This window comes from Salvelinus fontinalis, chromosome 10 (assembly GCF_029448725.1).
Source record: "Salvelinus fontinalis isolate EN_2023a chromosome 10, ASM2944872v1, whole genome shotgun sequence".
Taxonomy (NCBI): Eukaryota; Metazoa; Chordata; class Actinopteri; order Salmoniformes; family Salmonidae; genus Salvelinus; species Salvelinus fontinalis.
In genome coordinates this window covers 19,062,040-19,088,898 of record NC_074674.1, presented here as the reverse complement: position 1 = coordinate 19,088,898, position 26,859 = coordinate 19,062,040, and the positions used below count along the sequence as shown (strand labels likewise).

At 42.5% G+C, this 26,859-nt stretch overlaps 1 protein-coding gene across 4 annotated transcripts in view; it reads right to left on the bottom strand.

Annotated features, from left to right (window-relative positions):
* Positions 1-10,568: 10,568 nt before the first annotated feature.
* Positions 10,569-26,859, bottom strand: part of LOC129863746 (scavenger receptor class B member 1-like) — a 30,560-nt gene continuing 14,269 nt past the window's right edge. Inside the window, exons 9-13 of one of the 4 annotated variants that reach the window (XM_055935982.1) lie at positions 17,623-17,696; positions 17,361-17,412; positions 16,884-17,030; positions 14,037-14,136; positions 10,569-13,905 (exon numbers count right to left, since the gene is read on the bottom strand). In XM_055935982.1, the coding sequence (XP_055791957.1) occupies positions 14,044-14,136; positions 16,884-17,030; positions 17,361-17,412; positions 17,623-17,696 (366 nt within the window). In that variant the 3' untranslated portion in view covers positions 10,569-13,905; positions 14,037-14,043. Of the gene's footprint in view, positions 15,216-16,883; positions 17,031-17,360; positions 17,413-17,622; positions 17,697-26,859 lie in introns of all 4 variants that reach the window. The other 3 variants (XM_055935981.1, XM_055935983.1, XM_055935984.1) reach the window with 3 other exon arrangements.

Genomic DNA, 26,859 nt, shown 5'->3' with positions numbered 1-26,859 from the left:
ATTCACCCACCAATTGTCAAGGTGTGGGTGTAGCTGGTGCATTGGAAGTCAGGCGCAGGAGAGCAGAGATCAGTGGACAAGGCACTTTACTGAGGCAATATATGAATAGAACGCAACAGCGTCACAAAAACACGCAACAGCGTCACAAAAACAAATGCCCTCAGAACAAGTGAGGCAGCACAGCAAACATCACAACAGCATTGATTCAAGCCAAAAATAGCGATAACGTATAAACCACCAAAATCTATTAATTTTTTCACTAACCTTCTCAGAATTCTTCAGATGACAGTCCTATAACATCATATTACACAATGCATATAGAGTTTGTTCGAAAATGTGCATATTTAGCGGCACAAATCGTGGTTATACAATGTGATTAGTGGCCAAAACTTCAAGCAATCTGTCCGGCGCCATCGTGGAGAGGCACCTATTCTAATCGAAAACTATTCATAAACTTAACTAAAAAATACAAGTTGGACAGCAAATGAAAGACAAATTAGTTCTTAATGCAAACGCTGTGTTACATTTTTTAAATTAACGTAACTTCAGCATACAGCGTGCGCTAAAGCGAGACCGCACCGAAATTCTTGGCGGAATTATTATTTGACATTTGTCAACATAAATACGAATTAACAACATAAAGATTGCTTACTATTTGCCGAGCTTCCATCAGAATCTTGGGCAAGGTGTCCTTTCTCCAGAACAATCGTCTTTTGATTGAAAGATGTCCTCTTCTCATGTGGAAATAGCAGCTAACGATAGCCACCCACTGGAGAGGTGTCCAACTCGTGAAAGCGCATCACAAAGAAATCCAGGAAAATCGCAATAAACTGATATAAACTGCTATAAGTCGGTTTAAATTAACTACCTTATGATGTCTTTAACAACTATAACGAATAAAAACATGACCGGAGATACAGAACTGCTAAAACGAAAGCTTTGCAGGAGGCCATTGTGATGTCCCTGATGCGCCAGGCGCCCCGTTGAAAAGAACGTTACTTCCGTTCCACGGTCTTATATAGGGCCCCAGATTGCGCAATCCACTCCATTCAAATTCTCCCCGCTTACTGACATCTAGAGGAAGGCGTATGCAATGCATGTAGCTCGATGGCTTATAAACTGACCTCAGAACAGGGACCTCGATTTCTGAAATCTCACTATAATGTGTGAAAAATAACAAAATAACCAAATCCTGTCACATAAGCTTATTTATTGGTTTCAAGCACGTCACTAATGTCAATAACACAAAATAAGATATTTACGAAGTTCCTAAGAAAACTACGAATTCCTAAGATAATTTTGAGGAATTGCGTTTACTATCTTATGAACTTCTTATTTTTTTCCTTAAGAAACTTCTTACGTTTTTTGGTAGTAATGTTTTGTGAATCCGGCCCCAGGTGACTACCTCATGTAGCTGGTTTAGAGAATGCCAAGAGTGTGCAAAGCTGTCATCAAGGCAAATGGTGGCTACTTTGAAGAATCTCAAATATATTTTGATTTGTTTAACACTTTTTTGGTTAATACATGACTCCACATGTGTTATATCATAGTGCTGATGTCTTCCCTATTATTCTACAATGTAGAAAATAGTAAAAATAAAGAAAAACCCTTGAATGAGTAGGTGTCTAAACTTTTGACTGGTACTATATGTGTAATAAAACTATTAGCGCCAACACGTTCAATGCTATTTTTGGAGTACTTCCCCTAGACCAGAATGTTATCACATATCGGCGAATGCGACAGAATCTTCCTCGCAGCTAGCTCACCGTCTTGTCCTCTTTCACTGGAAGTCTGCAAAGCCGCCTTCCTTTATGCAGTGGGTTGAGGAGGTGATATCATCTCTGCCTCTGGAAAAGGTTAGGTACAATTTGCATGGGTCCAAACAAAAGTTAGACTTAACCTGGTCCCCATTCATACAATACGTGGAGAGCCCTTAACTAGTATATTTTAGTAAGCAGTCATGTCTGTTCTAGTGGCCATATATAGTGCTTATTAGATTCACTATAATTATGATACCGATTTTTTCCCCCCATTGTTTTTGTTTTGTTTTTGTTTCTATTATTGGTGTGGATGGATGGGAGGGGTTGGTGAATGAGGGGTTGGGGTTGTTGTACTGTTTTGTTTCTGTTCTCATATCTTAAAATCTATAAATAAACTATATAAAAAAGAAACTACATATAGATAAACTACATAATAAAAACTTCTCTGCAGATCCTCTCAAGCTCTGAAAGGTTGGATGGGGAGCATCGTTGCACAGCTATTTTCAGGTCTCTCCAGAGATGTTCAAGTCCGGGTTCTGGCTGGGCCACTCAAGGACTCCTGCATTGTCTTGACTGTGTGCTTAGGGTCATTGTCCTGTTAGAAAGTGAACCTTCAACCCAATCTGAGGTCCTGAAAGCTCTGGAGCAGGTTTTTTTTTATTTTTTTTATTTTTTACCTTTATTTAACTAGGCAAGTCAGTTAAGAACAAATTATTATTTTCAATGACAGCCTAGGAACAGTGGGTTAACTGCCTGTTCAGAACGACAGATTTGTACCTTGTCAGCTCGGGGATTTGAACTTGCAACCTTCCGGTTACTAGTCCAACGCTCTAACCACTAGGCTACGCTGCCTCCCCTGCCGTTTTCATCGAGGATCTCGCCGTAGGGTATCTCTGTGCATTGAAATTGCTATCGTTAATATGCACTTGTGTTCGTTGTTTGTAGCTTATGCCTGCCCATACCATAACCCCACCACCACCATGAGGCACTCTGTTCACAATGTTGACATCATCAAACCGCTCGCCCACACAGCGCCATACACATGGTCTGCGGTTGTGAGGCCGGTTGGACATACTGCTAAATTCTCTAAAACAACATTGCAGGCAGCTTAAGGTAGAGAAATTAACATTCAATTATCTGGCAACAGCTCTGGTGGACATTCCTGCAGTCAGCATGCAAATTTCACTCTCCCTCAAAACTTGAGACGTCTGTGGCATTGTGTTGTGTGACAAAACTGCACATTTTAGAGTGGCCTTTTATTGTCCCCAGCACAAGGTGCACCTGTGCAATGTTCATGCTGTTTAATCAGTTTATTGATATGCCACACCTGTCAGGTGGATTGAATATCTTGGCAAAGGAGAAATGCTCACTAACAGGGATGTGAACAAATTTGTGCTCAACATTTTGATAAGTACGATTTTTGTGCGTATGGAACATTTCTGGGATCTTTTTTTCAGCTCATGAAACATGGGACCAACACATTACATGTTGCGTTTATATTTTTGTTCAGTGTAATTACTATGACTATGCCTAATTCACGTACTCTAGGCTCCACTAGCTTTATCAGCTGGAGCTTAATTAAAAGGAATGAATTATGTGGTCAAGCATAGCCAAGTGTGTGCTCATCTTAAGTCTGGACATCGTTTTTCTCCAGGAGACACATCTCTGGTCCAGCGACCATGATAAACTAAAGAGAGGATGGGTGGACCAAATATTTCACTTCAACTGTAGTGCTAAGGCCAGAGGGACAGCCATCCTTATCAGAAAAGCCACCCCGTTTGTCTCCCCCAAAGTCAATTCAGATACTAATGGTAGATATGTTATAGTGATGGGGAAATTGTTTAACACACAGGTTGTTCTGGCTAACCTCTCTGGTCCTAATTGGGATGATGCAAACATATTTCCTGAGTTCATTGCAACACTTCCCGACCTCAACTCTCATCATTTGATATTGGGCAGAGATTTCAATTGTGTACCACAACCAAGTCTAGACAGATCCAGACCGACGCCCAACAATGTACCTTCAAAATTGAGCGCAGTAATCAACTCATTTCTAGAATCCCATAATTTGTCTAATCCGTGGGGGAGGAGCAATCCCACTGCTAAACAGTACTCGTTTTCTTCTCCAGTCCATCGCTCATACTCTAAGATTGACTTTTTCCTGCTGAACAATAGAATTCTTCCTTTTGTAACTATTAGCCAATATCACAGCATCTTTATCTCAGACCATAGCCCTGTCCAGCTAGATATCCGCTTTCCAGACAGTATTACTACTATCATGTAGTGCCTTTAAAGAGATATATATATATCAACTCACATAGATTTTATTTACAGGTCAACTGCACCCCTGACATTTCTCATTCTACTGTGTAGGAGTCGTTAAAAGCGTATCTAAGGGGCCACATTTTTTCCGACACAGCGCATGACCACAAAAAGTGCACTAAGTGCATTTCGTAGCTATCTAAACCCATTATAGATGTGGACAACAGATATGCCTCTTCTCCAACTCCGGAACTCTACAAAGAGAGACTGCTACTTCAATCGGAATTGAACCATTTTCCCCACAAAACAAGCCGAGCAGCTTCTGTTAATGTCGAGGCAGATATTTTATGAACACGGAGAGAAAGCTGGAAAGTTATCTCACCAGCTTCCACAATCCGCTGGTAGCAGCACCATACCTGAAATCTGTGTTGCAGTCACGTTCTGACCTTAGTTCCTTTGTTATGTCTTTATTTTAGTTTGGTCAGGGCGTGAGTTGGGGCGGGCATTCTATGTTGTTTTTTCTATGTTTTGTTCTATTGTCCTTTTTTATGTGTTTGGCCTAGTATGGTTCTCAATCAGAGGCAGGTGTCAGTCGTTGTCTCTGATTGGGAGCCATATTTAGGTAGCCTGTTTTCCTTTGTGTTTTGTGGGTGGTTGTTTTCCTGTGTCTGTGTTTTCACCATACAGGACTGTTTCGTTTTCGTTTCTGTCTTTCACGTTGTTATTTTTGTATTCTTAGTGTTCAGTTATTAAATTGAATATGGACACTTACCACGCTGCGCTTTGGTCCTCCTCTTCTTCCACCCACGACAAGCGTTACAGTTGCAGCTGATTTAACTTCTATCAATCCCAAAGAAATCAACAATCAATTTAAGCAATTCTACTCTTCTCTTTACTCGTCAGAGTAAAGAGCAGGTCCTCTCGCACATTTTACAGACAGTGATTCCTAGCATAATTAACTCTCACCAAACTGGCTTTATCTCAGATAGGCAATCTTTCTATAATATAAAGCTGCTATTTAATGTTCTTTATTCTCCCCACTCAACTCTACAGCCAGAGGTTGTCATCCCTCTTGATGCTGAGAAGGCTTTCGACCGGGTTGAGTGGGAATATCTATTCACAGTACTAGAGAGATTTGGGTTTGGCCCGTCATTTCTTTCCTGGATTAATATTTTGTACTTATCCCCAGTGACTTCTATTTGCACCAACAATGTTACCTCCAGCTAGTTCCCTCTCCACAGGGGGGCCAGGCAGGGTTGCTGTTTATCCCCTTTCCTGTTTGATATGGCTATTGAGCCTCTTGCTATTGCTCTGTGGGCAGAGGAGAGGATTAAGGGAATACTAAGGGGCGAAATAACTCACAAGATGTCCTTATATGCAGATGATGTTCTTCTATATATCTCAAGGCCTGTGGAGTCTATACCCTATCTCTTAGTCATGCTACAAGGTTTTGGAACACTGGTGTGTTTACGGACATATTCAATCTCTCCCTATCCCAGTCTGCTGTCCCCACATGCTTCAAGATGGCCACCATTGTTCCTGTACCCAACAATGCAATGGTAACTGAACTAAATGACTATTGCCCCGTAGCACTCACTTCTGTTATCATGAAGTGCTTTGAGAGACTAGTCAAGGATCATATCACCTCTACCTTACCTGTCACCCTAGACCCACTACAAGTTGCTTACTGCCCCAATAGGTTCACAGATGATGCAATCGTCATCACACTGCACACTGTCCTATCCCATCTGGAAAAGAGAAATACCTATGTAAGAATGCTGTTCATTGACTATAGCTCAGATTTTCAACACCATCATCATTAAGCTCGAGGCCCTGGGTCTCGTTGTTGTGCAACTGGGTCCTGGACTTCCTGATGGGCCGCCCCCAGGTGGTGAAGGTAGGAAACAACACCTCCACTTCGCTGATCCTCAACACTGGAACCCCACAAGGGTGCATACTCAGCACCCTCCTGTACTCCCTGTTCACCCTTGACTGCGTGGCCAAGCACACCTCCAACTCAATCATCAAGTTTACAGATGACACAACAGTAGTAGGCTTGATTACCAACAACGACGAGACAGCCTACAGGGAGGAGGTGAGGGCTCTGGGAGTGTGGTGCCTGGAAAATAACCTCTCACCCAACATCAACAAAACAAAGGAGATGATCGTGGACTTCAGGAAACAGCAGAGGGAGCACCACCCTATTCACATCGACGGGACCACAGTGGAGAAGGTGGAAAGTTTCCAGTTCCTCGGCGTACACATCACTGACAAACTGAAATGGTCCACCCACACAGACAGTGTGGTGAAGAAGGCGCAACAGCGTCTCTTCAACCTCAGGAGGCTGAAGAAATGTTGCTTGTCACCTAAAACCCTCACAAACTTTTACAGATGCACAATTGAGAGCATCCTGTCGGGCTGTATTACCGCCTGGTATGGCAACTGCACCTCCGACAACCGCAGGGCTCACCAGAGGGTGGTGTGGTCTGCCCAACGCATCACCGGGGGCAAACTACCTGCCCTCCAGGACACCTACAGCACCCGATGTCACAGGAAGGCAAAAAAGATCATCAAGGACAACAACCACCCGAGCCACTGCCTGTTCACCCCGCTATCATCTAGAAGGCGAGGTCAGTACCAGTGCATCAAAGCTGGTACCGAGAGACTGAAAAACAGCTCCTATCTCAAAGCCATCAGACTGTTAAATAGCCATCACTAGCACAGAGAGGCTGCTGCCTATATACACAGACTTGAAATCACTGGCTACTTTAATAAATGGAACACTAGTAACTTTAATAATGTCACTCATCTCAAATGTTAACTCAGCAAAAAATAAGTGACGTTGTTGCCGGTGATGTCTGGTGAGGACCTGCCTTACAACAGGCCTACAAGCCCTCAGTCCAGCCTCTCTCAGCCTATTGCGGACAGTATGAGCACTCATGGATGGATTGTGCGTTCCTGGTGTAACTCGGGCAGTTGTTGTTGCCATCCTGTACCTGTCCCGCAGGTTTGATGTTCGGATGTACCCATACTGTGCAGGTGTTGTTGCACGTGGTCTGCCACTGTGAGGACGATCAGCTGTCCGTCCTGTATCCCTGTAGCTCTGTCTTAGGCGTCTCACAATGTGGACATTGCAATGTATTGCCCTGGCCACATCTGCAGTCATGCAGATGAGCAGGGACCCTGGGCATTTTTCTTTGGTGTTTTTTAGAGTCAGTAAAAAAAACTTTTTAGTGTCCTAAAGTTTTATAACTGTGACCTTAATTGCCTACCGTCTGTAAGCCGTTAGTGTCTTAACGACCGTTCCACAGGTGCATGTTCATTAATTGTTTATGGTTCATTGAACAAGCATGGAAACAGTGTTCAAACCCTTTACTATGAAGATCTGTGAAGTTATTTGGATTTTTACGAATGATCTTTGGAAGACAGGGTCCTGAAAAAGGGACGTTTCTTTTTTACTGAGTTGATATACTGTATTCTATACTATTCTACTGTATCTTAGTCTATGCCGCTCTGACATTGCTCGTCCATATATTTATATATTCTTAATTCTTTACTTAGATTTGTGTGTATTGGGTATATGTTGTGAAATTGTTAGATATTACTCGTTAGACATTACTGCACTGTCGGAGCTAGAAACACAAGCGTTTCGTCACACCCGCAATAGCATCTGCTAAACACGTGTATGTGACCAATACAATTTGATTTGAATAGTTTTATTTTCTTGTTTGTTTCGGACAGTTACTACATCACTGAGGCACCTGGACATCCACATCAAGGTGTGTGTGAGAGTCTGTTCTGTTCTGAACCAGTGTTCAGACTTCTAAAGCCTGCGGGGAGACCTGGGTTATATGCTCTGTTTGATGTCCCACATAGGACCGTCATCCCTGCCTGACTCCAAACCTCAGAGGAGAGGAATGGAGGGAAGAATGGAGAGAAGGATGAAGGGATGGAGAAAGGGTTCAGAGAGAGGGCAAGTTAAAATAACACACACCTGCATACAAAGAAACACCTGCATGTACACCGATAGACTAACAGACACACACGCAGACACACAAAGCCAAAGTAAGACATACATTGTCGTGGTAACAGCCAAACAAAGTTGAGCCGCTCTAAAGGTCACCAGACAGTTAATTCATCCCCTTTTTCTTCCATAACTCTGCTCTCTGTTTCTCTCCCTCCCTCCTTCTTTTGATCTCTCAGCTTTAATAGATTCCTCCCTCGCTTGTTTACCTGCCTGCTGTCTTGTTTCATTTCCCTCTCTGTTAATCTTGTTCCTCCTGTCCCTCTTTCTTTTGACCTCTTATGTCATCTCCTCTTAGACTTGCTCATCTCTTGTTCACTGACATACACTCCTCCCACTTTCTCTCTCCTTCTCTTTACCCCCCCTCTTTTTTTTAAGGCCATCTCTGCCCTCTGGCTCACATCCATCTGAGAGGAGGCAGAGGGGGATGAGGACTGGTTCTGTCCCTCAACAGCAAGCATCTGTTTCAATCTGGTGCCATCTAGTTGATCAGACTAAAACTGCAGCAGACTATATTCTCTCGCTCTCGCTCTCTCTCTCTCACACGCACATGCACACATGCAAACGCAAGCGCTTATTCAAAACAACAGCTGACGCAGAGTGGTTAGAAGGTGCAGTGGAAATATGTAGAAAAACCTGTCTGAGAAGGAAGAGAATAGGAGAGTTTGGTGAGTGATTAGGGGGTGAATAGATAAACTGTAGTAGTCAATGGGAAACCCACCAATAAATGCTTCAGAAAAGGCATTGCAAAGTTTCAACATCATTACGTAGATCATTTAATGAATATGAACACTGTGTGCTTTAAAAATTGTACAAGTTGCAGATTAATTAAATATTATTAATCAAAAGGTAACATTTCTAAATCATAGCACACTTTGGGTAATTTCAACTAGCGCATTTTGGGCAATTTCCCCTAGCAACATTATGAGGTTGCAATTGTTAAACATGTTCCGTTGTCCATGCTTGCAGGAAGCAATTTATGTAAAGGACCAGTGGAATCCTGAAATAATACGAGATAAGAAGCTGTTGAAAGATGCTAAAAGCATTTTTTCAGCCAGAATAGCGGTTTATGTAGTTTTCGGGAACCTTGAATGTTTTGAGAGCTGTTGTTAGCAAATTGCTGTCTTTAGTTTGGATAGCAGGCAAACACAATGGTGGTCCTTGTAGGCTAAATATATCTGGCAAAATGTCTTATATTAACTGAGAAAACCACTCCATGGTTAAAACATATGACCTAATTTCAGAGATAATCTGGATCAGTGAAGGACTGGTAACCTGCTGCTGGAATTTATGCAAGGACGAACATGAATAGTGAATAGTGTGACTAGTGTGTAAGTACAGTAGTATTTTTGCTGTGTCTTTCCAATATTTAACTATTTTTTTCATATATATATATATTTTTTTTTTATTAATATTTTAATAATTTTATTTAATGTCCTTGTCTATAACTGTTCTGTACTTTGTCATGTATTTGTTTGATTTATGTGGACCCCAGGAAGAGTAGCTGCTGTGATTCTAGTAAACTAAACTACACAATTACACTACATGACCATAAGTATGTGGACACCTGATTGTCAAAATTCTCATTTCAAAGTCATGGGCTTTAATATGGAGTTGGTCTGCCCTTTGCTGCTATAACAGCCTCCACTCTTTTGGGAAGGCTTTACACTGGATGTTGGAACATTAATGAGGTCGGGCACTGATATTGGGCGATTAGGCCTGGCTCGCAGTTGGCGTTCCAATTCATCCCAAAGTTGTTCGATGGGGTTGAGGTCAGGGCTCTGTGTAGGCTAGTCAAGTTTATCCACACTGATCTCGACAAACCATTTATGTATGGACCTCGCTTTGAGGAAGTGTCTAAATATTCCAAACCAACTCTCTCTTACGCTCTATGCTCCTTCTTCCTCCCACCTCTCTCTCTTTCTTTTCCAAGTTGTTGCATATCAAGTTGTTTTGGATAGTCTGAGCGTCTATATAGATAGTCTATAGGGACTATCCAAACAGTGGGATCTTGGCAGTTCAGCACATGCCATAGACTACAGTGCATGTTTCACCCTTCTCTCCCCTCTCTTTCTCTGTTGTGTGTTTAGTCAAAGCTCTGAGGAAAAAGAGTGAAAAGGTGTCTCGTTCCTGATTGTTGGCATAGTAACCGTTGTGATCGTCATCATCTTCATTCTGTTGACCACTGGAGTCATTCCCATGAATGTCACACCTCCCACACCACCCTGAGACACACGCATGCACACACTAACATTCACACTGTGTGTGTGTGTGTGTGTAATGCAATGTCTTTGTATGCATTATAAATAAAAAAGTGCACACACAATCATGCATACAGTTCTATAATGTATGCATACAAACATGCGTACAGATCAAACACACATATCTGAAGCATCATGGGTTATATTGCACTTTAAGTATGAACAGGTCTTTGTGTTATAAATCAATAAAAGTAAGTTTACCGTCATCACACAGGTGCACACACCTGATGTAAAATATTACAGAGGAGACCAACCCAGCAGTAGAAGTAATGTACTCCAATTCATGGAACATTTATTCATTTATTTACAAAGTTATTCTCACCACTTAAAGGAGTACGACGGCGCAAATTCACAAATCTCACATCAGCCATCTCATTCAAAGATCCTGTGTTGTCAAAAAGCACACAATGAAACGCATCCAGACCCTTGCATGCGTCCCAAAAGACACCCTAATCCCTAAATAGTGCACTCTGGCCAAAGGTAGTGTATTATATAGGGTGCCATTTGAGACACAGCCATAGTTTGGACACAAGCAGTTTATGTACTATGCTCTTTACATTCAATCACAGAATTATTACTGTGTACAGTATGGTCTATGGCAGGGCCGACAACATTTGGTTTGGCCTCTCATGGTAATGTAGCCCATGTCGGGTAACATATGTTTTTATTGCTAGGTAAGGTAGCCTAGCCAGCTATCTAAACCTTGTAGTAGGCTAATCACCACCAAATGACCAACTGGGCATGCAGGGCATGTGCCCAGGGGCCCTACCCACCAGGGGCATCCCACTGATTGTTAACTTAGTCACTCACTCATATCATATGAACATGGCATAAGTCATGGCAACATTTGTGCAATGGCCCCTGGGGGGGGGGGGGGGGACACGACACACAATGTTTGAAGTGTGATTTTATGTTTGCTTACTAAGAAGCTATTGTTTACTTTTTATTTTATTTTTTATAAATACTTATATGTTCAGCCCGTGGCCCACCACTTAGATTATATTTTGGCCCACCAAGCCCAAATGTTTGAGCAGCCCTGGTCTATGGCCACAATAGACACAGGACACACCATAAACGGCCCAATTCCAAATGGACCCCTGGCCCCTAGCCTTGGACTCCCATGAGCATTTGCTGCAAGGTGAAAATCCAGAGGGCAAGGTGGAGCTACCAGAGCTATCCAATCCTCTCACATCTACATGGAGTGGCACGGGGTTAGGAGTCAATTTGGGCTTGGGCAAAGAAGTTCCCAATTGAAAAGGCACATTGGTGCCTATGCCATCAGCAGAGGGACATTTCTAGATCAACTAAACTACTCTGAATGAGGCGTTATTCCTAACATTGCAAAAAAAGAAAATCATGGGTTGAGGCAGTGGCATAGGCAGAAATCCATTCATGGCAGGGCCCACTAACATTTAGGTGGGGGGAAAAAAACTCTTAACTTTAACACTAGGAGAGCCGAGAGAGTCATTTTGACTGGAAATTCACTTTTTCAATTACTCTGCCATTTTTTAAAGCTGTCACCCCTGTCCTTGACTCGTCCTAAATAAGTCCAACACGTGATCATTGTTAGAATCGTAATGCTTATAACCTAAATTCTGGTTGATATTAAGAGAATGTCATTTTTTCCTCCCATCAGGTCTGTGCAGCTGATGGCCCGACGAAACTACACCTAAACTATATCAAAAATAATTTTACACACAGTTAGCATAAAGACTAGATTAAATTGACAATAATGTAATGGGTGAGAATATTATTAATTGCATATGAAGAATCTGATGAACAACTAAATGGTCAATAGCCTATAGGGCCTAACTATAATGCATGGGCAGAAAAAACACAGGGCACAGTTCTATTTCCAATTCAATTCCTAAAAATCATTGACTGGAAATACTGTTTGATGGATTTGCCTATTTTCCTATATAAATAACAGACCCAGTTTCATCCATGTAGGCCTTCCCTTATAAATAACGTAGAATCCCTTCTATTTCAAAACGAGTCCCAAGCTAGGCTATTAACACGGGTAAGACAAGAGCCTATTATTTGCGAGGCACATCGGAGCATACATTTAAATAACTTTATTTCACTGGACTGATGTCCATGAGTCGAAGTGGAGAAGAGCGTTTTATGATTTAAAAAAAAAAAAAAAAAGAAGTTTTGAATGATAACAGCATTGTAAGCGCTGATTGAATTTACTGAAAATGTCTTAAAGGCCCTTAAATTAGAACTGAGTAATATATAGGGGCACTGGAGGCCCTTCATGGTGAAATCGCGAATATCAAATAACACGGCATATGCTCCAACATCCTCGTCTAGAAATGGCATCTTTAAAAAAATGTAAACAGTGAGCTTTGTTGGCTAGTGAGTCTTTTCTGGCTCACGGTGAGTATCCTACACAGTCTAGCCTAGCCTACACAGCTATTGCTACAGTTTACTGCACATGGTATCAGTGTGAAGTGACACGTGCAAGAACCCTCCCATTATTTTGAAATTGGTAAACTGACAGTTTATTTTACGCCCCGGTAAATAATTCACTCAAATTCATTACATAGGCCTCAATTAAATGGATTTTATGTACAGCACCAGATTTTATGTAAGATGCCCTGAAAGGTATCTGCCAAATAAAATGTATTGTAAATATTTATCCCTTTCATTTTCACACACACCCTTCCTTCTGTTTGCATAGACATGTTTAGGCCAGTGTTGGACTTGCCAGTACTCATTTTGGGTGCCGGTACAGTTTATATTTAAGTGCCAGAACTCCTTAATACTGGAGTTAATATTCAATAGGAGGTGCAGGAATTCAAGCAGAAGAACACTGGAGTTGCCAGTACTCAGTTCCAGTGAGCTCCTGCCCAAGTCAAGTACTGTGCGTAGGTAAAAAAGACAAATAATATCCCATTTGGAACACAGACAAGTTATGCGTTTTTGGCGCAACCTGAGTGGGTGGGCCTTTGCCCCTGGGTTGGGGGTAAATCCCATCTAAATTACAGTCAATTCAGAAAGTAAACCAAATTCCAGTTTCCCTAATTGAAAAGCATGGAAGATAGTTGGAATTTCTCTCTACTTCCTGAATTGACTGGAAGTCACCCCAGAAACAAGTTCACTTTTTGATTCGTTGGTCTGGTGAGATATTGTAGAATGAAGTTGCTTTTAGGTGCAGATTTGGGGTCACTTTTCCATTTCTTCCTCTAAAGGCTAAGGGTAGGATTTTCTGATCCTAGGTCCGTGCATACAGGCAACTACTACACAGACCAGAGGAAAGGAAAGCAGGACAATACAGATCTAGTGGAGTGGTTTTCTATGGCATTTCAGGAATAGTAAAAACACAAGATACTAAGTTGTTAAAACATCGGAAGAAATGGAAGGACAAACAGACGAGGAAAGATTCACATAACAGCGACTGAGGATGCGGTGATGTATTCCGAGAGTGGATCCTCATTGGAGGGTTGGATGGGACACCACCAGAGAGCAGAACCAACCGGGGTGGTCCTGCCCTTCCCTGTTGATCCGTGAGTCCTGAACAGAATGAAGGTCTCCAAAGTCTCCGAGAGCAGATGCAGGACCAGGTGAGAACTGTACCAGGTGAGAGAGTTTATAGCTGAGAGAGAGAGAGAGACAGATAGATAGCAGGAGAGAATCAGTGGTTTTTGGAGTTCCAGTGATCATCAGTCTCAATACAACACATGCAGACAGAGTCCTGCAGAACTGGGCTAGGCAGCTCTCCCCTACATGCGTGTTAGTCCACGTGGTCCTGTATTAGAGGGGTTTGCTCGCTGGATGAAGTGCTGACGCTGGCGTCCGGAATGACAGTCCTCTCACATTTTATGATCTGTCAGGAGAAAGAGAAACGGGATGGGAGAAGTCAGAGGAGAGAGAGCGAGGGCATAAGAGAACGAATGTTAGAAGCACAACAACAACTCAACGTAGTGAGGATCAAGTCTGTTTTGGAGCCGAACCAGGCAGCTGACACCACTGTCATTTCATTCAGTTAATATGTGCATCACAGGTGGCACCTTCAATTTGGAAGAACAGGCTCATAGTAAATGGCTGGAATGGTAGACATGGTTTCCTTGTATTTGATACAATTTCATTCACTTCATCCCATTATGAGCCGTCCTCCCCTCACCAGCCTCCCGTAGTGGGCATAGATTAAACTTTTTAATGATCTATCAAACTCCCGCACCAACACCTTTTCACTACAAAAGGCCGATAAACATATTGCCTCGTCCCAAACAGACATTTTCAGGCACTTCTTTCAGTTCATTTCACATTGGGTGTATTCATTCGGCTGATTCTGTTGTAAACAGTTTCATAAACTGAAGCAACCGGAACAAAAATGGAGGAACCTACCCGAATATGTTCAATAGAAACTCTTGAGTAGTTTACCTTTTAAGAACCAAATGGAAGCAAACTGTTTCCGTAATGAATACACCCATTTGACTACAGAGCGTCACCTGTAATCCACATTCTGTTAACATCATTTGAACTCCCAAAACATTGATCCTAATCGTATAACAGCAGTCTTCAACCAGAGGTTCTGCTGCAAGAGAATATGTTAACTATGGCCTGTCGGAGTTCTGGCTCAAACCATGCTCAGATGGACACTTAAACACACACAAACATGGGCAGACCACTGCGTCGTATGAAATATGGCACAACAGCAGTGGATAAGAAAACTATTGATTTTAAATGATAGTGATGTTTGTAAATTAAATATGGGTGAGCGTGATGCCTCGTGTGAGGCCTCAGTTCGTGTTCGTGTGTGACCTGTAGAAAAAAGGTGTACACACAATATACAGGAAAAGGGTGAGTGTGTATGTCGGCCTGAAACCTACCTGTGTCATTCATGATAAATGTGTCCATCTGTTTGTGGGCATCTGAGCCGTTTACTGGGTCTTTAACCGTTGCCTAAAAGATAGCCAGACCTTTACTAATGAGCCAGTCAGAAGCAGCTACAGGAAATCATTGACCAACCTGATTGGCTGTCAGGTGGTTGATTTGACAGACAGGAAGTGCAGTATTTAGTCACCCAGCCATTGGGTCCTTTAATCATGGGCTGAATGTGCGTGTTCATGCAGTGTGTGTTTTAATTGTTGTGTGTGTGTTCACGCAGATTCAAAACTGAGAAAGACAACAGATTGAAGGCGGAGCATGCAGGGTTCATGCGATTGGTTAATGACGCACCTCAGACAGTCTTGACCAATCAATTGTGACATTTGGATCGATTGACACCTGACCCAGTTGAGAAGGGATGATCAGATTCCATATTCCTCTGATCAAATCAACTTTGTACAGTAACACAATCGGGCTGAAACTGACACGTTATACGCATCGTTCTCCCCCGTGATCAGGAAAACTCCGGTCCGGGAAGGCCAGTGTGTGCAGCCCTTTAGCGACAACCCAGCTTCCACACACCTGGTTCAGCAAACAGTACGCACGGTCTTCAATCTCCATCAACATGACCAACAGAACTTGACTAAAAATCTAAGACCATGAACACTGTAGTGTGTAAGCGCTTGGCTGGAGCAAAAGCCTGCACACGGGGGAGCAGCCCCCCAAGGACCAGAATTGGCCTTCCCTTCCCCTTATAATCAAAGCCGATCAGAAGCTGTCAGGGTATATCATTTTATATTCATATTGCCGTCACATTCAGGCATCTTTTCTGGAGTGATTGGGAACAGTAATGTGTAGACCAACCCCATGGTTCTCTATCACTGTGGGCAGATCTTTTTTCAACAACACCTGCAAGAAAGAAAACCGTTCACACCACACTAGTCATAACCACATCACCTGAAATGCCTGTGTACGTGTGTGTGTGTGTGTGTGTGTGTGTGTGTGTGTGTGTGTGCCATATCCATATACTGTATGTGTGGGTAGTCTTCACGGTCCCTGGGGAACATTGCGTTCTAAAACTAAAATAACCTTGAAAATGTGCATAGAACCGACTACATACGCCAAATAACGCCATACTTAATCCGGAAGTATCATTTTAAGAACATTGGCAATGAGGCCCTTCATCTACTTCCCCAGAGTCAGATGAACTTGTGGATACCATTTTTGTGTCTCTGTGTCCAGTATGAAGTTAGATAAGGTACTTTCGTGATCCAATGCTAACTAGCGTTAGCACAATGACTGGAAGTCTGAGGGTATCTGCTGGATGAGTGTGTGTTAAGGAAATCACTCCCGTGATTAGTCTAACGAGAGTAAGGCAGCGGGGGTGGCACTGTGTGTCCAAGTGGCACCACTGTACAGTATAAATCACAGTCTACAGCTACTCAGAGGGAGATGGGGGAGACCTCACAGCACCCTTACTGGTGGTTAGGAAGGGGAGCGCCAGTGTGTTGGTTTGTTAGCCGAGGCTGTGGGAAGAGCCTCTTCTCTGGTGGGTAACAGAGGGCTGCGCAAGAGTCACAGTACCTAGTACCCATGCAAACCAAATAATGACTCTTATTTCTCTCCTCTCTCACAACTACTTGCAGCACATTCAGTTTGTGAACACGCATACTCTCTCGCCCATCCAAAACGTTCCCATCCACACAGGCAGTGAGCGGTGACCATGTGCTGTAGAGGCCTTACCTTCCCGCTGTAGTGTAGTAGTACAGCTCCCAGTGCGGTGGCCAGGCCCAGGCCTAGGAAACAGTACTGCATGTACACCATCACCATTGGCAATACCACCAGGTTGGTGTGGAACGTTTTCACGATGGCACCGTCCATATACCCATTCTACACGAGAGAGAGAGAGATGTAGAGAAAGACAGGGAACACAAATCTGATGAGCGGACAGAGTTACGAGGGTGTTAAAAGGGTTAAGGTTATACACACACGTTAGGGCGGTGTTGATTAGTGGAATCAGGTTGGTAGTGCTATTGCAAAAACAAAAAGGTGCACCCCTTTGGGTCCCCAGGACCAGGAGTAAGAAACACTGATCTAGGGGTATGGGTGAGAGAGAGTGTGTTGGTTAGGTTTGGAGAGGGATGGGGGGGGGGGGGGAATAGAGGTATAGAGCAGGTTAGGGGGGTAAGCGAACCCAATAATAGTCTAATCACCACTCACCTCCTCAAACCAGATCATGGGCATCACAACCTCTGAGATCTTCCCTGTTTCCCTGCAACAGAAACAGTCACTCACAGAGATGCACACAAATACATTCTAAATAAAGAACTGAAACGCACAGATTGAATGGGATCCTTCAGCTTTTTGGCCTTTGGGGTTAAACGTCAGGGATAAGGAGTTGTCATCATGAGAGGAGTGCTGGGTTGGGGGGGGGAATAGGGGGTATAAATAAGAGGGGTTGATGGTTAGGGGTTATCCTTACGTGATACCCGACACCTTCTTCATGTACAGGTTGAGCTGCAGACGGATAGACACATTCAGAGGCACACCAGTCTCCTGCAGAGAGAGAGAGAGAGAGGGTGATATCTATACACAAACTGAGAGTCCAAACCATAAAGACGGCCTAATATTGAGTTGCACCCCTCTGAACAGCCTCAATTCATCAGGGCATGGACTCCAAGGTGTCGAGAGCATTCCACAGGGATACTGGCCCATGTTGACTCCAATGCTTCCCACAGCTGTGTCAAGTTGGCTGGATGTCCTTTGTGTGGTGGACCATTCTTGATACACATGGGAAAAACTTTGCAGCGTTGCGGTTCTTGACACTCAAACCGGTGCACCTGGCAACTACTACCATACCCTGTTCAAAAGTACTGCAATCTTTTGTCTTGCCCATTCACCCTCTGAATGGCACAAACAATCCACGAAGAGAGAGAGAGAAAGGAAGAGGATAACAGAGGAGAGCGAGTGTCAATGCAAAAAGACTTGCTATAGTAAGCAAGTCAACAAATGCTCCGTTGAAGGAGAAGAAATGCACATCTAATGAGAAAGCAGATATTTACACTGCGCGTCCTCGAAATACTGCGGTGGTCAATGGAAAAATATTTAGTATTTGGACAAAGGCTCTCTGCCCTCTTAGTTGGAGAGACAGTCGTTACGCTTAGGGAGAGAGCTAGAACCATACATCCAGTCTCGCCTTCTTTTACCAGGATCATTTCATTACACTCCCTTGTTTCCAAACACATTTTTGTGCCACAAACGATAGTGCGCATCCCCTCATAACTTGATAGGCAGTCTACTTTAGACACCAAGCCATCCCCAGCTAGCTTAAAGTCTGCACTTTGTCAAAACAGGAAAAAACACACCTAGCTAAATGAACACTAGGGGCATGCACGTGCAGACACATACGGACACAACCACACCACTATGAGCTCAAACGGAGAATGAGCATCAGTCCAACCTCAAACTGTTCAGTTCACTGGCTTATTCATTTTTAAAATGACAATGAAAAACGTGTAAAAACGGCAACTGTGATTAAGATGGTCCTGAACTCAAATATACAGCATCTTCAGAAAGTATTCAGACCCCTTGACTTATTCCACTTTTTACATTCCAGCCTTAATCTAAAATTGATTAAATTGTCCCCCACCCCTTCAATCTACTCACAATAGCCCATAAATGACAAAGCAAAAACAGGTTTTGAAATTGCTAATTGATTAAAAAACAAAAACGTAAAAATTTCACAAGTATTCAGACCCTTTACTCAGTACTTTGTTGAAGCACCATTGGCAGCGATTACAGCCTTGAGTCTTCTTGGGCATGACGCTACAAGCTTGGCACACTTGTATTTGGGGAGTTTCTCCCATTCTTCTTCACAGATCGTGAAGCGCTGGCAGGTTGGATGGAGAGCGTTGCTGCACAGCTATTTTCAGGACTCTCCAGAGCTGTTAGATTTTTGTTCAAGTCCTGGCTCGGCCACTCAGAGTCTTGTTCCGAAGCCACTCCTGCGTTGTCTTGGGTGTGTGCTTTGGGTTGTTGTCCTGTTGGAAGGTGATTTTCATCAAGGATCTGCCTGTACTTCACTCTGTTCATCTTTGCCTTGATCCTGACTAGTCTCCCAGTCCATACCGTTGAAAAACATACATACAGCATGATGCTGCTACCACCATGCTTCACTGTAGGTGCCTGCCACTGTAGGTGCCAGGTTTCCTCCAGATGTGATACTTTGCATTGAGGCCAAAGAGTTCAATCTTGGTTTCATCAAATCAGAGAATCTTGTTTCTCATGGTCAGAGAGTCCTTTGGGTGCCTTTTACTGAGGAGTGGCTTCCGTCTGGCCGCTCCACCATAAAGGGCTGATTGGAGAGCTGCAGAGATGGTTGTCCTTCTGGAAGGTTCTCTCATCTCCACAGAGGAACTCTGGAGCTCTGTCAACTCCCTGACCAAGGCCCTTCTCCCCCAATTGCTCAGTTTGGCCAGGCGGCCAACTCTAGGAGTTTTTGTGGTTCAAAACTTCTTCCATTTAAGAATGATGGAGGCCACTGTGTTCTTGGGGACCTTCAATGCTGCAGAATTTTTTGTACCCTTCCCCAGATTTGTGCCGTGACATGCACTGTCAACTGTGGGACCTTATATAGCCCAATCAACTGAATTTACCACAGGTGGACTCCAATCAAGTTGTAGAAACTTGAAGGACGATCAATGGAAACAGGATGCATCTGAGCTCATTCCAGTCTGAGCAAAGGGTCTGAATACTTATTTACATAAGGTATCAGTTTATTTCTAATAACCTGTTTTCACTTCATCATTATGGAGTATTGGATGTAGATTGATGTAATCCATTTTAGAATTAGGCTGTACCGTGACATGTTGAAAAAGTGACCTACTTTACTCTTTGCCCTGTTGTCCATTGGGCTGCACTTTGTACCGGAAATATTTCCCCACAATCTACTGTAAGTGATAGAAAAATCTATGCAGCCAGAATACACTACCAGTCAAAAGTTTTAGAACACCTACTCATCAACAATTGATTTGTCTATTTTTAATAAACTATTTTCTACATTGTAGAATAGTCAACACATCAAAACTATGAATTAACATATGGAATCATGTAGTAACCAGACAAATTGTTAAAAACAAGTATTTTATATTTGAGATTCTTCAAATCGCCACCCTTTGCCTTGACAGCTTTGCACATGCTTGGCATTCTCTCAACCAGTTTCACCTGGAATGCTTTTCCAACAGTCTTGAAGTTCCCACATGCTGAGCACTTGTTGGCTACCTTTCCTTCACTCTATGGTCCAACTCATCCCAAACCATCTCAGTTTAGTTAAGGTCGGGGGATTATGGAGCCTAGGTCATCTGATGAAAGCACTCCATCACTCTCCTTGGACAAATAGCCCTTAAACAGGCTGGAGGTGTGTTTTGGGTCACTATCCTGTTGAAAAACAAAGCGCAAACCAGATGGGATGGCGTATCGGTGCAGAATTCTGTGGTAGCAATGCTGGTTAAGTGTGCCTTGAATTCTAAATAAATTACTGACAACGTACCTAGCAAAGCACCCCCACGATTTACAGTGGGAAATACATACGCAGAGATCATCCGTTCACCCACACCACACAGACATGGCGGTTGGAACTAAAAATCTCCAATTTGGACTCAAGATCAAAGGAAAGATTTCCCACCGGTCTAATGTCCATTGCTTGCGTTTCTTGGCCCAAGCAAGTATCTTCGTATTGGTGTCCTTTAGTAGTGGTTTCTTTGCAGCAATTCGACCATGAAGGCCTGATTCATGCGGTCTCATCTGAACAGTTGATGTTGAGATGTCTGTTACTTGAACTCTGAAGCATTTATTTGGGCTGCAATTTAAGGCTGGTGACTAATGAACATATCCTCTGCAGCAGAGGTAACTCTGGGTCTTCCATTCCTGTGGCGGTCCTCAGTCAGTTTCATCATAGCGCTTGACGGTTTTTTGCAACAGGACTTGAAAGAAACTTCCAAAGTTCATGAAACAACATGGAAATGTGGGTAGACTCTGCACTGTTGAGTGGATTGTTAACCAGCTCCAGATATGTAAATTCAATAAGTTGTTTTAAGAACATACTCTTCCTTTCTGGGAAAAGTCCATGGCAGGCATCGTTGTCACCCTGTGAGACATCTCAAACTAAGAGCATTGTATGTGGTACAAATCATTCCTTAAGTGCTAGACCTCAGCTGAATCTGGTAATGAATGGTGTGGCTGTTGAACAAGTTGAAGAGACTAAATTACTTGGCGTTACCTTAGATTGTAAACTGTCATGGTCAAAACATATGATTCAATGGTATCAAAGACGGGGAGAGGTCTAGCTGTAATAAAGAGATGCTCTGCTTTTGACACCACACTCTGAAAAATCAAGTTCAGCAGGCTCTAGTTTTGTCTAATCTTGATTACTGTCAAGTTGTGTGGTCCAGTGCCGCAAGGAAAGACCTAGAGCTGCAGCTGGTCCAGAACAGAGCGACACCTTTTGCTCTAAATTGTAATCAGAGGGCTATTTTAAATACTGAAACTTCAGGCATCACTTCTTTTCATAAGAAACATTGTATTGACTATCCAAACAATTTGGGATTTTCAACTTAAACACAGCTCTGACACACACATACTTATCCCACCAGACATGCCACCAGGGGTCTATCCACAGTCCCCAAAGCGACACCTCGCAGCACAACTCCTCTCCCTTATTTGACCAAGATAGTTTGTGTATATGCATTGATATGTAGGCCACGTGTGCCTTAAAATAAAGGTATGTTCTGTCCTTGAGCTGCTCATGTTCTGTATTCTGTTTCATGTGGACCCCAGGAAGAGTAGCTACTGCAACAGCTAATTGGGATCCTAATTTCTTTACATACCAAAAATACCTTCCGCTTGCTACATAACTTCTGAGTGACAGGAAACATGAGCACCAATCAGCCTACACCACCGCGCACTCACCAGTCCAGAATAGCCACGTCAGCAAATGACTGCTCTCTGAACCCAAACAGCTCAGATTTGGTCACTTGTAACTTGCTGTTCAGACAGTCAGTATTCCAACCCTGATTTGAGCAAAAAGGCCTGCAGTTTGATTGTGAAGACATAGTTGTCCAAGCAGACACCCAACTCTGCCTACTTTCACAACTTAAGTCATGAGTCGTTTTTCACCCCATTTGAAACATCAATACCTGCCTATATCACGTCACACCATATGACTTAGCTAACAAAATACCCAAAAAGTTACATATCAATATCTAAAAAATATTACTATGACTCAATTTTGTTTACTGTAGGTAGCGTTAGCTAGCGCAAGTTAGTTGTACCTGAACCAAAACTCCAGTATTTTTCATCATATAGCTTGTTCTGCAGCTTCTTTTTAAACCCTGTGAGACACAACTTTGCAAAAAAATGCATTCTCTAATTTGCATTCTGTGCAGGTCCTAAACTAAAAGTCTAACATTACAAAGTACAGCTCATTAGGCCCACGTATCTCTTAGTAGTATTTGTTGTGTGTCAGTATGATTATTGTGGCATCTGCAGCCTCAAACATTGGAAAACTGTCCACGCACCTGACACCACACTGGTCACCTACACAAGCTCATGTAGTAAGTCATCCACGCAAGTACATGACTGGAAAATGTGTGTTCTTTCTGTTAAAAATAAATTAAACCAACATTTCAAGCCAGAGTTAGTTTTGTGAGTGTGGCAAAAACACCACATTGGGCTTACAGGGTTGCCAAACAGACATTGGGTCAAGATCATATATTGATAGACAAGTTGGAGAGATTGTTTCCCTTCCAAATACGGACAACCAAATACTTCCGTAACTTTTCACATTAAAATAAAATGTCATAGATATATCCATCTTTGAAATAATTGTGGTTTATGAGACCACAAGTAGTAAGGTTCTCTTCAAATTAAGCCAGAAAAGCCAACCAAATACTACTAAAAATGTGTTAGATGTTCTCCATACATAGAACACACAAAATAGTTACTTTAATAGTACTTTTTTTTTTTTTTTTTAGTATTTTTATTCTAACATTTGGATTGGTCAAATGTATCAATTTGGCTATTTCAGATTCAATACGACTTCATTTCAAATGTATACACCATTTTCCATTGCATGTATATGCTTTTGAGCCATTTTCATGTGATTTTAATATAAAGCAGTTATTTTAAACGTTTTTTACCATTGAACCCCAAAGTTGCATTTTTTGCAACAGTTCCAGCAGATTGTCTTATAAAAATGACTTTGAAATTTGTAAGAGGCTTATTACAAGTATTTGACGAGTAATACGTTTTTCCCCCTTCATTTGGCTCTATGCTTGGGTCTCACAAGGTTAAATAGTGAGCCAACATGTCAGCACATTCACTTCCCTGACTGATCAAAACTCGTTTTCAGCATTCTCTTTGTCCCTCTGCAGCAGGCATATAGTAAGCAACACGTTTTGAAACTTCAAAAATCGCAAATACATATCGACTCGTGAGAATCACACTACATATCTCAGCAACTAAGTATCGTGAGGTCTCTGGCAAGTCCCAGCCGTAATATGACTGGATAACATGAGACTTTGGTCAATAAGAGCAATCTCCCCACCATTGTCATTTTCAATTTTTACTGCCTATAGCCATAAAACAGACCGCTAAATCAAATGTATCGACTGAGTCCACTAACTAACATCAGTATATCTATAGGTTACATTCATATGCAATGTTACACATGTGAACATTAACAGACAAATCAATAGATGACTGAAAACAGACTGGAGGTCATTGATCTGTCATTATCTAAACCAGAGTTTAGATCGTGACAGACCTTGACTAACACACAACCGCCCGACCCACCCACCTTCTACCCCCAAGCCATAAGACAGTTACATAGTTAACCAATAGTTACCCGGACTATATGCATTGGCCCTTTTTGCACCATCTCTTCACTCACACTGCTGTTACTGTCTATTGTCTATCATGTTGCCTAGTTACTTTATCCCTACCTACACTATATGAATACAGTACCGTTCAAAAGTTGGGGTCACTAAGAAATGTCCTTGTTTATGAAAGGAAAGCAACATTTTTTGTCCATTAAAATAACATCAAATTGATCAGAAACACAGTGTAGACATTGTTAATGTTCTAAGTGACTGTTGTAGCTGGAAATGGCTGATTTTTAATGGAATATCTACATAGGCCTACAGAGACCCATTATCAGCAACCATCACTCCTGTGTTCCAATGGCACGTTGTGTTAGCTAATCCAAGTTTTTCATTTTAAAATGCTAATTTATCAGCTTTTGCAATTATGTTAGCACAGTTGAACTGTTGTGCTGATTAAAGAAGCAATACATTTTTTTTTTTTTTAAACTGGCCTTCTCTAGACTAGTTGAGTATCTGGAGCATCAGCATTTATGGGTTCGATTACAGGCTCAAAATGGCCAGAAACAGAGACCTTCCTTCTGAAACTCGTCAGTCTATTCTTGTTCTGAGAAATGAAGGCTATTCCATGCGAGAAATTGCCAAGAAGCAGAAAATCTCAAGTATGTAGTACACATTGCATCTTGTCTGAGCCGCTTGAATTGCGACTCCACTTTGTCTCTATACTGACATTTTGCCTGTTTGATTGCCTTGGAGGGAATGACTACTCTGTATTCGGCCATATTCCCAGTCTCCTTGCCATGGTTAAATGCAGTGGTTCGCGCTTTCAGTTTTGCGAATGCTGCCATCTATCCACGGTTTCTGGTTAGGGTAGGTTTTAGTGGGTACAACATCTCCTATACACTTCCTGATAAACTCAGTCACCGAATCAGCGTATTCGTCGATGTTATTCTCCGAGGCTACCCGGAACATATCCCAGTCCACGTGATCAAAACAATCTTGAAGCGTGGTTTCCGATTGGTCACACCAGCGTTGAATAGACCTTAGCACAGGGACTTCCTGTTTGAGTTTCTGCCTATAGGAAGGAAGGAAGGAGCAAAATGGAGCCGTGGTCAGATTTGCCAAAAGGAGGGCGGGGGGAGGGCCTTGTATGCATCGTGGAAGTTAGCACAACAATGGTCCAGTGTTTTTCCAGCGCGAGTCCTACAGTCAATAGAACTTCGGCAGCGTTTTCCTCAAATTTGCTTTGTTAAAATCACCAGCTACATTAAATGTAGCTTCAGGATATATGGTTTCCAGTTTTCATAAAGCCCAGTGAAGTTACTTGAGGGACGTCGTGGTGTTGGCTTGAGGGGGGATATACACGGCTGTGACAATAACCGAAGAGAATTCTCTTGGGAGGTAATACGGTCGGCATTTGATTGTGAGGCATTCTAGGTCAAGTGAGCAAAAGGACTTGAGTTCCTGTATGTTGTTACAATTACATCTCAATTACCTCGTACCCCTGCACATTGACTTGGCACCCGGTTTATATAACCAAGTTATCGTTAGTCAGTGTGTGATTTCTAAAATATAATCTCTGCATTGTTCTGAAGGGCCCATAAGTAAACATTTCACTTTTAGTCAACACCTTTTATTTATGAAGCATGTGACAAATAACATTTGACATACACAGTTCTGGCTGGGAAGGAGTTCTATGAGAGTTGTGGCCCGGGGCTGTGGATGGGACCACCAGGTGTCAAGCTGCAATCCAACCCAAGATGGCCAATCCCACATCGGGGAGCCTTCCTCTCTCCATATCCTCTCCCTCCTGGAACTATGCATTGCTCAACAGTCCACGTCTGATCCCACTGCCAATCGTTACAGCAGCAGTTACAAACCATAATGTCTTCACTTAGATAATGGACGGCTCCTTGTATGGAAGTAAACTACCAAGAGATCTGGCCCTAATTGGCACAGTTGGTAGCACACCGCATATGCATTAGCCCTGGACCCAAAAAGGTGACTGGCTCAAACTCTGCTGTTGTTCTTAATCTATTTATAGGAGCAATCATGACACCATCATAAGACCCATTTCCTAGTACAGTAATACACAGAAATGCTGCAATTCCAATTTGGCTATCGCTAAAAAAGGTCACTGACTGTTGTGCCAGACAGTTTACCATGCACACGTTTTAGATATATAGCTGCTAATGTCTGTTCCAGAGAAGTTCACTTTGAGACTTGGGAACTTTTATAGTTTCACCACGGACTGGGTGGATTACTGCATGGCAGGCAACCTAAACCACATACATGACCCCCAGGCCTTAGAGGATTGTTAAGATGGCAGATCTATGTTTCTTTGGTGCAATCTATAGAGGACATTTACACTAACCGCTGCCACAGAAAGTCCCTGTATATAATTAAGGACCCCCAGCAACCACGGTCACTAATGGCCTTCAGTCCGACAGAACAACTCATGCTGTGGTCAACGTTCTACAGCAAGGCATCGCGAGTTGACGAGGTAAAAAAATTAATATATTTCTAAATCTGTCAATGTGCTCTTCAGCAATGCACTTAATAACCCTTTGCGCCTGTAAGTCGCTCTGGATAAGAGTGTCTGCTAAATGACAAATGTACTATGAATAGAGTGTAGTACAGACTGTACACCATATCCAACTTGGCACAGGAGCTGGGCAAAAAAAGAATTGGATGATATCTGCTCTCGTTGGCAGATCAAGCTTTCTGTGATTACAGTTGAAGATCACGACGTTTGCATCAAACATTGAGTGGATATGAACGTTTTTCTATGAATGAGTCCTGCCTCTGAACTCATAGGAGTCACAAACACACTATTACTTTTG